This window comes from Microcebus murinus, chromosome 19 (assembly GCF_040939455.1).
Source record: "Microcebus murinus isolate Inina chromosome 19, M.murinus_Inina_mat1.0, whole genome shotgun sequence".
Lineage (NCBI taxonomy): Eukaryota > Metazoa > Chordata > Mammalia > Primates > Cheirogaleidae > Microcebus > Microcebus murinus.
Genome location: NC_134122.1, coordinates 3875448 through 3891447, shown reverse-complemented (window position 1 = coordinate 3891447; position 16000 = coordinate 3875448). Strand labels below are relative to the sequence as shown.

Below are 16000 nucleotides of genomic sequence, written 5' to 3'. Positions count from 1 at the left end.
CCCAAAGACTGGAAGAAGAGCCGACTGGACCACCTGGTCCATGTGGAAAAACCTCTGCCTCCGAACATCAGGGCCCCCAGAAGGCCACCTTTTAGGGGCCAAAGTGCAGCGGCCAGAGAGAGCTCTGGATCCAGACCCAGGCCCCCACCTGGGAAGGCGCAGATGCGGGTGAAGCCCAGAAAGTCAGAAGGACCCCACAGGGCGGGGGCGTGAGGGCTCCTCTCCCCAAGGACGCCTGTCACAGCCTCCCTCCCCGCAGCACACACGAAAGGAGGTCACGAACCTGCTTACTCGCCTATACCAACAGCCGGAGCCGGGGCGTGCAGAGGAGAGAGACGGGCAGGAGCTCGCTTAGCGACTTCCACGGCGAAGGCACTAACTTCACAAGCACGCACTGCCCAGACTCAACATGCCCATGTGTGGGGACCGGCTGCCACCACAAAGAAACAGCAGCTGGAAACCTTCCCGCAGGGGCACAAGTGGCTCTGCCTCCGCCCGCCGCCCTGCTGCCGCGCCCAGGGCAGGGCTGGGGTGGCGGTTCCACCTGCAGTGTCAGGGGCTGGCGGCTGGACGGGGCTCCCCGAGCTGGACGCCCTCGGTGCCAGGCACCTGGGTTTTTCACCATTTGGTGGACGTCCCATCTACAGGGGACACGACTCGCTGCATCGTGCTCTTTCCTCCAGGCGATGGCGAGGCCATCATCAAAACAGGGACACCTGTGTGCATGTGGCCGTGGTCTTAAACACACAGATGTGGATGATGTTCATGCTAAGTGAAAACAAGCCACTAGAACAGAGAATGCCACACATGGATTAAAAACACAAAGAAACGCAAGCCACAAAGCGTGCACGTTCCTGCAGACAGCCACCACATGCGCCCAGCACTGCTGGGCCTCAGTGGAGGCCATGCAGGACACAGGCTATCAGGGCTGCTGCCCTGGACTAAAGAAGCCCTACAACCCTCACTGGAGCGTGGGGGCCTGAGACCCAGATGTCCTGGGCTCACGCGAGCAGGGGCTGAGCCGGTGGTGGCCTGCCCTGACCCTGCCCAGGCCTGAGTGCTCCACCGGCCACGAGAGGGGAGGCACGAGTTTTCAGATACTGTCCCCTTGGGGCCACCCTGCAGGGTCAGAATCTCACTCGTGGCTCCCAGAGATTGGAGTCCCTCTTATCCCTGCTCCCCCCCCCCAAATTATTTACATTTTTGGAGACAGGGTCTTGCTCTGTTGCCCCAGTATGAGAGCAGTGGTGCCACCACAGCTCACTGCAACTCCAACTCCTGGGCTCAAGTGATCCTCCCGCCTCGGCCTCCCAAAGTGCTAAGACTGCAGGCATGAGCCACCATGCCCAGCCACCCACCAGGTTTTTCATCAGGACGAAATACTGAGGTCCTCTGAAGGAACAAATTGAGTTCTGTGTCACTTTGAGATGTGTTGGTCCTGGACACAGCTTCTGCTGTGGCCAATGTCCCAGGCAGGCCTGCTCTCTTACACTGGGGGGAGGCATGACACCTGGCTTGTGGGCACAGGTCTCTGTGCACCCAGAAACCGGCAGGGCAAGGAGCCCTTTCCGACCAAAGCGCGTCACAACCCCCCAGTGCCCAGGCTGCTAGGTGACCCAGGAGACTGAGCAGTGGAGGGTCCCGGGGCCAGGAAGGGGGCAAAGGGGCTTCCCAGCGGCTCTGGGGGTGGCGTCCCTGAAGGCAGCATTCCTGTTTATGCTGATTCTGGACCCCAGACGGCCTCCCAGCACCCCGCTCCCATGCCCATCTCTGCGCCTGAGATCCGAAGCTGAGGATCTTACCCCGGCAGGGCAGAGGAGCTGGCGGGAGCCCAGCCTGGGCTCTGGGAAGGAGAGAGAACAGCAACATCCACCCCTGCCCCCCTGCTCTCGGCCCCATAGGTGCCTGGCACCCCAGCCTGTCTCCCAGGTCCTGGCCCTGAAATGTGCTGCTGTGTCTGGGCAGATAGCCTGGGGCAGAAGGTGACCCAGAGGCCCCTTCCCCTGCTTTCTAGCCTGGGAACCCCCATACCCGGCAGAGCACATGGCATGTGCTCTCTTGCTCTGTCTGCAGCTCCCAGGGCGGAGGCCCTGCCACTAGGTCATTCAGCAGAGGGCAGCGAAGAGGGAAGACAGAGTGATCCCTGAGGAGACCAAATCTGCCTGGCTGGCTGTGACCAAGAGGGACGAGGGAAAGGACCCCGGCCCTAAGCAGGCAGCCTTCCCTGGGACCCAGGGCCTGCAGGGGCAATGCCTTGGGGACCAGGTCCTGGCCTGGGCCCTGCTTTGGGGGTCAAAGCAGGTGCACGGCTTAGAGCCAGGGAAGGAGCCAGGCTGCAGGGGCCAGCCCCGCCTGCCCTGCTCCCTGGGCGCAGAGTCTGGCACCACCCGCAGGCCCCCAAGGGCCCTAGTGCTGTTACCTGGCAGGTAGATGTCGGCAGGTGGGCCCGGCTGGCTGCAGCCACAGTGCTCAGGGCTGCTGTCCTGCAGGACGTTCTCGATGGACGGCACTCGGCTCCCTGCAGCAGCAGAGAGGAGGTTGGGAGCAGCCCGGGAGCCCGGCGCACTCCACTGAGGACTCTGCAGCCACCATGGGGACCCTGGGCCTGGGCTCCAGCCTGAGTCTACCCTGAAGTCCCACATGCTCTCCAGGGACTCAGAGATGGATGCTTCCTTTTCTCCTCTTTCCCACCCCCAAGCATGGTTATAAAAAGCATCACCCGTCCACATGTCAAATGGCAACAGGTGCTTACCATGCGTGCCCACCCCTGCAGACAGCCTGCAGGGAGCACGGTGCCTCGAGAGGGTGGGCTCTGGTCCTCCCACATGCACGTTTAGTCCCTCAGGACACACACCGGGGCTGAGGGTGTCCTTGTGGGCAAGGGTCCCCTGGCAGAAGAGGGCCGGCCCAACGCGGCCTGGAGCCCCACCACCCTGCAGGCCAGGCACCGGGTCCTACACGCGTGTCTGCACTGACGGAGGTCCAGGCCTGAGCTGAAGTGAGAAGCTGAGGCCCCGCGAGGCGGAGGGACTCTCAATGCCATCCAGCAGAGGACACACCGGACAGGGACCCCTGTTTCTAATTCTCCACTCACAGACCATTGGTGCCACATCCTGGCTCTGTCACCTAAGTGGCTTTGGGCCTCCCCAACACCAACCCTGAGCCTTGGTTTGCCCATGTACCCTACAGCAGCAGGCAGGAGCCCGTTTCTGATTCTCCTGGGGAGGATTGAGTGAGGTGGCAGAGGGAGCTCGGAGGCCCCTATGAGGCTGGGCAGGGCTGCCCCCAGCCAGAGCCACGGTCGCCAGACCAGGAGCAGTAGCTGGGACCTAAAGCCCGCCAGGCACCTGCACACTAAGTCCCTCCGCTAAAACGAGGGGAGATCACAGCATCTCAGCCGTCCTTGTTTCCATTCTTCACCAGGCACAGCAAGTCACCCAAACCTCAAAGCAAAAGAGGACTCTCCTCCCACCCCGTAGCAACTCTGCCCTGGAGGGAGGCGGGAGGCCCACCCTGTCCACAGGGGATGGGCAGAGGCTGACCAGCAGCTCAGAGCCCTGCTAGACGGTGACACGGAGGAGCCCAGCCAGCAGCGCACAGACCACTCCTGAGAGAAAGGGGTCCTGGCGCAGACCCGGTCCTGGTGCAGGGGTGGCCTCTGGGAGGCTCCTGGGGGGCTCACCTTGCTTCAGTGATGAAGACTCGTCCACCTCTTCTGTGACGAAACTCTAGGAAACAAAGAGGAAAGCCCACCTGCTGGCCCCAGGTGACTGGGAGGATGTGGAGAGTGGTGGCCACCAGGCCAGGCCACACTGATGTCACACAGGGCCCCCTTACAACCTGCACAGTGACTCCACCCACCGGCACCCCATCCCAGGGACAGATGAGGAAACCGAGGCCGGGGGAGTCTGGCCGGGCTGCGGCCTGGGCGGGCGCGGGCTCACCTCGGGGGAGCTGCTCTCCCGAGGTGCCAGCCCTGTGCTGCTCGGCGGGCGCGGAGCGTCCAAGTCCTCCGAGAGCTTCTCCTCGTCCTCTTCATGGATGGGGGATGATGGGGACCGCAGAGTGCTGGGGACAGGAGTCAGGAGGTCAGAGGACAACTGGATGAGGAGGGCCAACCTGCCAGAGCCACACAGACCCCTGCCTGACACCTCCCAGGGGATCCTGCATGTGTCTGCCGGGACACAGGAAGAAGGTGCTCCCTGGGGAGGTGTTTTGGCCAGCAAGTGACTGGGACTGCCCTGCTGCCCCACAGCCAGAGGTCAGCACAGACCCACCCTGACAGAGGCCCCGTCCTGGCACAGGCCTGCGCAGCCTTTTCTTTCTAGAGAGAAACCACCAGTGACAGTGATGCCTGGGGCGGGGAAGCAGCAGGAGACAGACTCCCACGTCTCTGCAGCCTTGGAGCTGTTCTCCGCAGGCTGCAGCACAGGGCCCTGGGCTGGCATCACAGACCCTGTGCCCGCCTTACCTTCTCTGTTAAAAACTAACACCGGGGGGAGGGGGTGGGACAGAGTCAGCACAGTGGACTGGCAGCTACTTCTTGCAAGTCTCCACGGAACCACGACTGACTCCTAGCCAACCCCGGAGTGTGGCCCTCAGAAGGTTTTTGGTGCCAGTGACTGATGACATTAACGTCTGGAGACAGGCCACACCCGCTGGCTCGTCAGGTGCAGCGGCAAGATCAGTGACCTGCACCTGGTTCACTGTCTGGCCCACGTTTCAGCTGCCATCGCTAGTCACACGGCAGGATATGCTCACGTGACCAGCACCCCCACAAAGTCCTGGGACTCCTGGGTCTTCAGGGGGCTCTCCTGGGCAGAGACACAAGCTGTACAATCTGCACAGCAAGAGGTCACCCAGGTGTGGCCTCACTGGCACAGCTGCCCCTGTGCTCTGCCCCGTGCCCTTTGTGAGCCCTCCCTGCCGCTGGGTCTCGGGAGTCCTGTGTTGAGTCGCCACACAGAACTCATTAGAAAGTTACTTAAACCACAAACACGCCTGCTTTGCACACACGTGCTACTCCCGCTGCCACGCAGCGCCCGGTCTGCTGACAGCAGCGTGTGGGCGCCGTGCCCGGCTCACCTGTCAGGAGACTTGCTCCTCGGCTTGCCCTTCTGGTGGCTGCTTTCCGCAAGCCGCTCCATCCCAGCCAGGGGACAGCTGGCCTGGGACAGGCCGTCCGACACGCCCGAGTAGGTGATCTCTTCGTAAAGAGGGGCCGAGGGGATGGCCGGGGAGATGGCCCGAAGGCCGTTGAGCGCCTCGAGCAGGGAGATGGGCTCGTAGCCAGGCGGGATGCTGTCGGAGCTCTGTGGGGACAAGGGGTAAGGGAAGGTGGCTGGTCAGGCCCCCTGCCGGGCTTGTGTTCCGGGACCTTCCACTCCCCAGACGCTCTTTCTGACAACTCCTATCCTACTGCACCTTCCAGGGACTTATGTCCCCTCCCTCGGCTGTCAGCCCCAGCACACACGCCTAGACACCCCAAAGGGTGAGATCCCCAGCCCGGGCCAGCCCACCCTGGCCTTCTGTCCCGCCTGGCCGGAGGTGGGCAGTGAGGGTTAGTGCAGACAGAAGTGGAGCAGGGTGGGGCGAAGCCATGCCAGAGGCTGCGGGGACCAGCAGGAGGGGTGCGTCCCTGAGCAGGGAGAGCCGGGTTGCCGGGAGCTCCGCCCCGACTTGGGCCCCTGGGGGGGGACACGCTCCAGCCACTCTGTTAGCAACAGACGCCCTAGTGAAGAGCCAGATTCCCCCTCGTTGGGGGTGGACTGACTGGACAAGGATGAGGAAGAAAGAAGACGCCAGGTCCCTGGGGAACAGCAGTCAGGCCACAGGGGCACTGCCCTGCCCCCAATTGTGCTCCCTGAAACCAGGTCAAGGGGCAAAACGCACCGGTGCCCTTTGTGGGACCCTGGCCCGCCTGAATAAGCGCCTGGAAGGGGAGAGTGAGACGTGGCAGCCCTGGGAACCAGGGGGCAGTGGGGGCGGTGGCAGAAGAGTGAGCGTCACTGGGCTGGCGCCGGGTGGGGGGAGGCCTTTCTGGACACTTGCCTTCAGCTGAAAGGGAAACAGTTACTCTCAACTCCTCCACCCTCTAAAAGCGAAAGGACTCTCCCGGCCGATTCTTGAGCGAGTTCCACCTCTCTAAGTCACACTGAGGACACTCGAGGGCACACAGCGCTTCAGCTGGGGCTGCCAGGGCCAGTGGAGGCTCCAGGTGGAGGCCTGGCCCAGCTGCCCCCTGGGTGCAGGGAGAGGCAAGGACACCAAAGAGCCGGGCAGAGGAGCGGGACGTGGCCAGCAAGCGAGCAGGGTGCTGCCTGCAGAGCGCCGTTAGTCCCACCCCCGTGGCGTCCGCTGCCAGCAAGAAACACAGGGAAACAGGGGGCTGGGAGACCAGGGGCAGGCAAAGCCAGTGGGGCGGCACAGGGCCAGCGTGAATGGCTTTCTGCCCGCGGGCCCAGAGCTTCGCTTCTCCCATGGACGCCCGTCCTGGGCAGGGATGCCAGGACAGGGCACAGAATCAACAGATTACGTTCATCGAACACTAGCCTGGGGTGGAAGGGATTTCCCATACTTGTCACTGTTTTAAAAATTAAGGAACAGGGCAAAAAACCATAGCCGTAGGACCAAACACACTTACTGTTTCCCTTTTAGGTTTCTTGCTGGTCAGGGAGGCAGGGTGCGACTTTGATTTTTTAAAGGGACACTGTCAAGATAAAAATCATATGTTTTACAACTACCCCCACCCGCACGCAATAGAGTGGGCTGCACAAGGTCTCTCTGACACGCTATTTCCTAGGCTCACTGTGACCGAGAGCTTCCGAAGCAGCTGACTCGGCTCTGGGTGGGCTGTCTGCACACCCGCCCAGCCCCAGGAGCCGCGCCACTGGTCCTATGCCAAGCGCCCAGGTGTGGAGCCCAACCCCATCCCCAGCGCCTGCACCATGGTTCTGGGTCACCCAGCGCAGCAGGTCTGGCCAAGGTGGACCTGCGAGTGGACAGGTACTCCCTAAAGCGGGCCTGGCTGGCTGCAGGGCACAGACCCTGAGGCCATTCGGCCAAAGCCCCCAGCCAGCTCCTGGCACCTCTGTCGGCACCGAGCCACTCCGTAATGTGTCACCAGCCTGTCACTCCTCAAGCAGCCTGGGAGAGCTGGCCCCTGACCTACCCACTCCACAGTTACCTTAGGGGCTCAGTGGAGAAAACTGCCCCATCTGGGCTCTTCCCAGTGTTACGTGGAAATGGCTCTTGCCCCCACGGTGGCGAGGGCATTGGCACTGGCACTTCTGGGGCACGTGGCAGTCGGAGCTGCCAGGTCACACGTCAGCCCCCGGCTGCCCTGCGCTGTGAGAGGCATCTCAGCCAGCTGGAGACAGAGGGACCCGTCGGATGCTCGGCCACCAGGGCAGAACCGGGAGGGGCAAAAACAAGCAGCAATAAACCCACCGGCATCCGAGCACATGCGCTGGGGGCCTGCTCCAGGCGCCCTTGAGCTGGCGGGCCCAGCAGGCAAAACGGTGTGGCTGCCCCGGGGGAGGGGGGGTCCCTAGGGATCCCCAGAAATGGTTTCTGCTCCAGCTTCAAGCCCACAATGTCAGATTTTGAAAGAAAAGCCAAAAATCTGGGTTTTAAGGGAGATTTCCAGATTGTTAAAGGTTGGCCCAATTTTCAGAAGCACTGGGAGGGCCAAACACGTCACACAAGCTGCCAGGTGGGCCTGGGTCAGGCCCTGATCAGGCAGGGCGAGAGGACGCAGGGAGCAAAGACACGGCTGGGACGTGCCAGCCGCAGGGCTCGCTCCTCTTTTCTTTTCAGAGAGGCAGCAGGGCCTTTGAGAGCCGCTGGACCCAAACCACCTCAGCTGACTGCAAGACAGGCTCACCTGCTGACAACGCAGTGGCTTGTGTCTGTCCCCTGCACCTGTGGGTCTCTTTGCTTCTCTCTCTCCACGTCTCTGTGTCCCTCTCTGTGTCTCTCAGTCTCTCTTTGGGTCCCTAAAGCCAGAGTCCCACCTCCCTTGCCTGCCTGACGCCCACCTGCAAGGTGCCAGGGGTGTCCCGGTGGAGGGCATCTCCTAGGGAAAGCGCAGGCCTGTTCACCGAGAACCAGGGGCCCCGGCCCCACTGGCTCAGTGCAGAGACAGCAACAACACCTCGAGCACACTCAGCAACGCCATGCCCGTGACAGGACCAAGATAATCAGTCCCAGCAGCTGACGTTCCCGGGCCCAGCCGGGTGGCCCCATGAATGCCGCACCTGCCCACAGGACAGATGAGGACCCAGGGATGCCGCTGCTCTGTGTGGGGCCGGCCCCTCCACGCCCAGGCAGGAGGCACTTACGGAGTGCTCCTCGTGGTCCAGGCTCTGCGCCAGCACCGGGCTGAAGGACACAGGGGACAGCGCTCCCGGCTTCTTCCGCACGGCCCGGATCTGCAGGAGGGCCCGGAAAGCTGGGCAGAAGGAGGGGCTCCCGTCAGACAGGGGCCCCACGCAGCCCAACCCAGAGGACCCTCTGAGCTCCCTCAAGCCCCACCCACGCTGTTCCACCCCACAGCAGTCATGTCAGAGGCAAACAGTCTTAACAGCACAGCCCAGGCAGGGGGACCAGCAAAGCCTCGGGTGCTGCCCCAGGGGGCTCCCGGCTGTACACCCGGCCCTGGCCTTGCCCCACGGAGCCTTCCCAGGACAGGATGGCAAGGACATTCATGTGTGAGTGTTGTGACAGTGCGATGCCTCACGCTGGGGACACCAAGGGGCACAGACAGTGGCCACCCGGAGCAGGAAAATAAACCAGGACCTGGGACACCACCACCATCCCACTGGGCTGTCCTGCTCACGAAAGCAGGAATGCTCCCAAGTCACTGCCAGATGAGGAGCACAGGCCACGCCCCCACGAGAAACAGGCCACGGAACACAGCCAGGACCCCGGCTGAACCTGCATCCCGGGGGAGGGCGGGGACTAGGGGCTGCAGGAAGGTGTTTCCTCGAGGCTCTGCATGTCTCAGCGTCCCCCACACTTCATACCCAGGACCAGCAGTGGCTGCCTGGGAAGCATCCCTCTGCCACCGAGGCCACACAAGGGTCTGAGCTTGGGTCTGAGGACCCCGACCTGCAGATTCCTACACATCAGAAGATGCCCAAAGTGGGCCATGGGTCACCACACCCTCCCTGGAGGGCAGCCCCGCAGCCCACCCGCCCAGAGGCCTCCTTAGCTGCCTGCCTAGGCCCCAGGCAGCCCCGCCTGGGCTTCCCCTTCCCATCCTTCCCTCAGCCCCTGCTTAGAGACCCGTCCTCAATGCCCGGTGCCCAACTCTTCCCTCTCTCGCCTATTCCCTGTCTGCCCCACACTCAGCCCAGGCCCCTCAGGCAAGAACCCCCCTCCCCTCCCTGAGCCACCCCTGGCCATAGTGGGCCTCCTATCTCCACGCCTGTCCACACCCCGTGGTTCAACAGCAGCCACTGGGCCTTTGAGGCCCCTCAATCTAAAAGTTTGATTTTCCCAGCAGCAGATTTCGAGGGCTGGGTCGTACCATGCACTGGCGCACTCGCTGTCAGCGCTAACGTCAATGAACTACGTCAGCCAACGGGTCCCGACGAGTCGTGAACTGGATGAAGGACCCACGGCCCTTTATTTCTTAGCCAATGAGGGGCCTGCAGCCCCCGGGACCGCCCTGGCCCCGGCCCACTGTGGTGTGGCCAGTCCCCGATCGACAGAACCTCCCGAGGGGCAGGCCCCAGGCACTCACGCAGCCGACAGATGGGGCAGTTGTTGGCCTGGTAGCGCAGCGTGTCCGCGCAGGAGGTGCAGAGGCACAGGTGGCGGCAGGGCAGGATCAGCGTGTCCCGCAGGTCAGACAGGCACACCACACACTCGTTGCTGTTGTCACTGTTCTCGTCATCCGAGGGCTGTGGGGACAAGGGCCTGGGGGTCAGTGGCCTCCCAAGGCACAGAGCAGGGCCTTGCACTGCCCAGAGCAGGTCTTCCAGTCCCCAGCTGTGCCACCTGCTGTCCCCTCCTCCCCTGGGGACTTTCATGGCTGAGGGATGCCCAGAGGGCAGGAGGAGGTTACTGTGGAGCAGAGCTTCGGAGGTGCAGCCCAAGCCCTGGGCGCCATGCTCAAATCCAGTCCGTGCCCAGCACACGGCAGAGGGGAGAACCTGTGCCCCCCACCCACGCAAATCATGAGAATTCAGGTCGCTTTCTGTTCTTCAAACCCAAAGAGCAAATGTGGAAGACCCATGCCACTAAGGAACACCTCCTCACAATGATCAGGGTACCCATTTATTTGGTTAAAACACAACCAAATAAGTTAACTTGTTGGAAATACTTCCATTAAGTAATGGCAGCTTCCAGAAACCAAGTTAGCAACTGGACCCAGAGAAAGTAAAAATCTAAAACGGATCAGCAAACTATGACCACATCCTAGGCAATAAAAACAAAATAGGAAGTATCAACTTACCAGACTTCAAACTATACAACAAGGCTATAGTCATTAAAACAGCTTTGGACTGGCACAAGAACAGGGACATTGACCAGTGGAACAGAACAGAGAACCCAAAACTATGAAACACTGAAGAAAGAAATAGCAGAGATGTAAACAGGTGGAAGAATATACCATGCTCATGGGTCGGCAGAATCAACATTGTTAAAATGTCTATACTACCCAAAGTGACCTACAGAGTCAATGTAATCCCTATTAAAATACCATCATCGTTTTGCACAGATATAGAAAAAATAATTTTACGTTTCGTATGGAACCAGAGAAGATCCTGTATAGCAAAATCAATCCTAGGCAATAAAAACAAAATAGAAGGTATCAATTTACCAGACTTCAAACTATACTACAAGGCTATAGTCATTAAAACAGCTTTGGAGTGGCACAAGAACATTGACCAGTGGAACAGAACAGAGAACCCAGATATAAAACCATCCTCATATAGCCAACTAATCTTCAACAAAGCAGACAAAAATATACACTGGGGAAAAGAATCTTCATTCAATAAATGGTGCTGGGAAAACTGGATAGCCACATGCAGAAGACTGAAACAGGACCCACACCTTTCATCTCTCACAAAAATCAACTCACACTGGGTAAAAGACTTGAACATTAGGTATGAAACTATTAGAATTCTAGAGGAAAACATTGGAAATACTCTTCTAGACATTGGCCTAGGCAAAGAATTTATGAAGAAGACCCCAAAGGCAATCACAGCAGCAACAAAAATAAATAAATGGGACCTGATCAAATTAAAAAGCTTCTGCACAGCCAAAGAAACTGTCAAGAGAGCAAACAGACAACCTATAGAATGGGAGATAATTTTCGCAAGCTACACATCTGATAAAGGGCTGATAACTAGAATCTATTTAGAACTCAGAAAATCTGCCAGAAAAAAATCAAACAACCCCATCAAAAAATGGGCAAACGACATGAACAGAAACTTTTCAAAAGAAGACAGAATAATGGCCAACAAACATATGAAAAAATGCTCAACATCTCTAATCATCAGGGAAATGCAAATCAAAACCACAATGAGCTATCACTTAACTCCAGTGAGAATGGCCTTTATCAAAAAGTCCCCAAACAATAAATGCTGGCTGGCGTGGATGCGGAGAGAGAGGAACACTCCTACACTGCTGGAGGGACTGCAAACTAGTTCAACCTCTGTGGAAAGCAATATGGAGATACCTCAAAGCGATGCAAGTGGATCTACCATTTGATCCAGCAATCCCACTACTGGGCATCTACCCAAAATATCAAAAGTCACTTTATGAAAAAGACACCTGCACTCGAATGTTTATAGCAGCACAATTCACAATTGCAAAGCTGTGGAAACAACCCAAGTGCCCATCAATTCATGAGTAGATTAATAAAATGTGGTATATGTATACCATGGAGTACTACTCAGCTTTAAGAAACAGTGGTGATATAGCACCTCTTGTATATTCCTGGATAGAGCTGGAACCTATTCTACTAAGTATCTCAAGAATGGAAAAACAAGCACCACATGTACTCACCAGCAAATTGGTATTAACAGAGCAACACCTAAGCAGACATATACGAATAACATTTATCAGGTGTTGGGTAGGTGGGGGGGGGAGGGGATGGGTATATACAAACACTACGAGTAAGCTGTGCAACCTTTTGGGGATGGACACGCTTGAAGCTCTGACTTGAGGGGGGAGGGGGGACATGGGCAATACACGTTACGTAACCTTAACACTTGTACCCCCATAATATACTAAAAAAAAAACAAACTATGACCATAGCCTGTTTCTATAAATAAAGTTTTATTGGAACTCAGCCACACCCACTTGTTTCCATCTTGTCTGCAGCTGCTTCTGCCTGTAACGGCACTGCATGGATGTGACAAAGAATGTATGGCCCATACAGCCACATAGCATCTGGCCCTTTTCAGAAAGTTGGCCAACGCCGGGTGTCGAACTCGTGGATGCACACGGTGCCCTCCGCCAAGGAGCAGCCTGGCCAAAAGGCTCTGACCTCCCCAGCTTTCAGCTGGTTCCAGCAGTCCTGGACTCAGATGCCACATTGAAGCTGGTGTCTGAGACTTTCAGAGAGATTTTAACAAACAGGCAGCAGTTTTATTCATGCCAGCGTGCCTTTAAAAAGAATGAAAAAGACAACCAGGGTCTGGTATCCCTTGTCTGCCTCCGTTCCCTGGCCAGTTCCCCTGAGCATGCCTCGCCTGTGGCCACCACAGCTGCTTCTACAGACATGGAGAATGCTTGTCCCTCCGCCAGCAACTGCCGGCTCTGCTGCAGGGAGGAGGGAGTGGCTGGCAGGGGCAGCGCTGGCCCCAACCAGGACTGCTTAGCTGGCACAGCTGAGGCCAGGGGGAGGGCAGCAGGTGGTCCCCAGACTGCCTTGGGACTTGGATGACAATTTACATAAGCCAGTGTATTTGCTGGAAAAAAGACAAAATGTTCTATAAACTGTTAACTTTTTTAAAAAATTAAGGAAAAATGACAGGATTTGGGGGTCCAGGACCTCCAGGGGAAGCCCTAGCAGCTCCCAGCGAGTGGGCTCCCATTAGGGCAGACGGAACCTGGGAGTGAGGCTGGCCTGGAGCCCAGGCAGGCACCCGGCACACGGACACACACCTTGGTCTCCTGGTTGTTCTTATTCTCGATGCCGTAGATCTCCTGCAGGAGGTAGCTGACCCGGTCCACCTGGGAGCAGAGAAGGGCTCGCTGGACTCCTCGCACCCACCCAGCCCAACACCACCTCCCGGCACCCAAGGGGGCAGTTATCCCAGGGAACACTGTCCGGCCTGTCCAGCCCAACCCCTATGACCAAGGAGGGGAAGGGCAGGGAAAACCTGCCACCTGCCCAGCCCAACCAGCAGCACAGGGAGCAAAGTTGGGGTCAGTGGTCTGCCCGCCACACAGGGCCTACAGCCATGTCCTCTGCTACTCTGCCACCCCAGCACCAGAGAGAAACCACGTGGACCCACCCAGCCCCACCCCAAAGGGTGCCTAGAGGCGTGAGATGGCAGCCTAAGCATCTGCTGTTTCCCAAGTCTCCTTCCAAAGACTGGAACACGCTTCTGGTTTGGCCTCAAGGACACGGAACCCATGTCTATAAGCTGTGTTCTGTCCTGCCACTCACTCGCAGCCTGCAGGCCTCACACTGACCATGTTCCAAAACAGTCTGAGCTGCTGGGTTTCCCGCAGTTCCACAGACCACGAGCAGAACCCCAGAGAGCCAAAGACAAGTGCCCTGACTGTCACTGGGGTCTCCTGGCATGTTCAAGGGTCTGGACACATTAGAGTGTGCTCCCCCTCCTCTTTTTGAAAGCTAACAAGCACATTCCCAAGTGGTGGCTTGAAACAGGTCAGATGCACCTAAGCAACTATACACAGGGTAACTCCTAACATGGCTTTGGAATACAGACATTGCCTATAGACTGTTCAAACCAGTGCCAATATCAAGATCTAACAATGGTCAGATTATAGGATTCCATCCTCTTGAATTTTCACAGTGCTTAAGTGGGAGGCACCAGGAATCACTCTCCCCAGTGCAAGACCACAGAACTCCTGACCCCAAAGGAAGGATAGGAGGATAGAAGGAGGATAGGAGGATAGAAGGTCTGCAGCTTCTCATTTGTTCCAGGATATTTCACCCTTCTGTGCAAATACTGATGAAGTCTGTCCAACTCCCTGTCCCACACTGACATATCTTCAGCAATTTGTAAGAAGTAGCAGAGGCGGCTGCAGTCTGTTTCCTGTCTCTTTCCCTCCTTTCTCTATCCATTTACTCAGCAGCAAGTGTTTACTGAATGTTGACTCTGTTCCAGGCACCATGGTCCATACTGGGCAAAACTCAGGGCCCAGGAGGGTCAGTGCTGGTATGCGGTGGGTACGGAACACACGTACATTCACCCAAAGACAGGGACCCCGACAGCCCGGGACCCAGAACCCAACCAGGAAGACACAAGTGACAGGCTCTTGCACGGCGATTTCGATGGCAGCCACAGCGGCCCAGGAGGAATAGTCCACGAAGACTACTGAAGTGTGTGTGTGTCTTTTAAATCAAAAAGGGTCATGCCATGTCATCCGAAAGACTTACGATTTGCTTCTGCTTCAACGGCTTCACGGAGAAGCTGCCGTCCACATGCTGCAGGGGGAAAGACACGGAGGTTAGCTGGTGGGCGCGGCTGCACTGAGCACTCCTGCCCGGCCGGCTCCAGGCCCTTTCCCGGCCAGTCCACGCCCACAGCTGAAAAAAGGAAGGGCCACATGAAGACTGAAGAGCCAGGCCAGAATTTTTCAAATCTGGCCCTCAGACTTAGCTTTGAAACCACACAGAGAGCCTTCTAAAAATGCAGCTCCTGGCCCCGCCCTGCCCTACGGAAGCCAACTCTCCCTGGGCAATCCTCACACACGTGCAAGCTGAAGGCCACTCAGCCAAGTTCAGGTGCCGGACACGAGCCTCCCCACACTGTGCACAGCAGACTTCAAGACAAACAAGTGCTCGCTCTCAAAGGGCGCGGTTTAGTCAGAAAGACAGCCCAAGAGCGTGCACACGCAAGCAACGCTCAGAGCCCTGAAAACGTAAGAACGAAATAGAACAAAAGGTGTTCGGTGGCGTCCAGGGAAATACTCTGTTCAGAGTTCGACAAGGTTAATGAAGGTATCAGGTCTGAGATCTTGCAACAACACTAATTATCCCTTTGGAGTCAACCAAGACCAGCAGCACTCAGGATTTTCAGGTGAGGCTGGTGGGCCATAAAAGAAATTTGCACAAGGCTGGACTCCAAATATAAAGCAGTTTCTCACTGGTCTCTAAACCGGAAGCACAGACTGGACTGTTTGCCAGAGAAGGCCCATCTGCCTTGGCCAGAGATGTGTAAACAGTCACCATCTCTTCGACAAGGCGGAGCTCGGGGACTGCAGCGGCCAAGCCCAGCACTAGGCAGGGAGGAGGCGGCCTCTGCCTGGTCAGCACCCCGGCCCCAGGAGAACACAGACCTAGCCATGCCACAACACAAACAGATCCGAGGGGCCCTGACCCAGCCATAGGGACCCCTGGGGAGTTCTGGAAAGACAGACCCCAGGACAGAGCCCAACTCTGCACTTGAAGCTCTCAGGGGCTGCAGTGGCACAGGGGGAGGGAATGGGGGGATAGCAGCATGCAGGGGTGGTGGGAGGGGAGCCCCAACAAGCAGCTGTGCCTGCTCCACGTGCTGCTCTGGGGCACGGGCTGGCACTGAGAACACTTGCAACTGCAGAGGCAACTGCAGAGCACAGATCTCAGAGTGTGCGGTGGGGGGAGGGTGTGTTCTCACACTGGGACACCCACTACACCTCCAGCAAGGTCCTCTGTGTACAGGGACACAGGGGCCTGGGCCCATACCAGCCAGACAGCAGACCCTCGTCCATCCTGCCAGCATTCGCTGAGCATCCGCTACCTGCCAGGCATCACACTCGGCTCCAAGCTTAGCCGGTTCTGCCCCCGCCAGCGTCAAGCAATGAGCAC

General features: G+C 58.0%; 1 protein-coding gene across 4 annotated transcripts in view; it reads right to left on the bottom strand.

The window, feature by feature from the left end:
- MGRN1 (mahogunin ring finger 1) overlaps window positions 1–16000 on the bottom strand; it is a 55304-nt gene that overhangs the window by 3481 nt on the left and 35823 nt on the right. For 2 of the 4 annotated variants that reach the window (XM_075995046.1, XM_012743651.3), the window contains exons 8-16: window positions 14591–14638; window positions 13123–13191; window positions 9749–9908; window positions 8343–8452; window positions 6644–6709; window positions 5086–5312; window positions 3945–4068; window positions 3683–3728; window positions 2420–2518 (exon numbers count right to left, since the gene is read on the bottom strand). In XM_075995046.1, the coding sequence (XP_075851161.1) occupies window positions 2420–2518; window positions 3683–3728; window positions 3945–4068; window positions 5086–5312; window positions 6644–6709; window positions 8343–8452; window positions 9749–9908; window positions 13123–13191; window positions 14591–14638 (949 nt within the window). The remainder of the gene's footprint in view (window positions 1–2419; window positions 2519–3682; window positions 3729–3944; window positions 4069–5085; window positions 5313–6643; window positions 6710–8342; window positions 8453–9748; window positions 9909–13122; window positions 13192–14590; window positions 14639–16000) is intronic. The other 2 variants (XM_012743652.3, XM_012743653.3) reach the window with 1 other exon arrangement.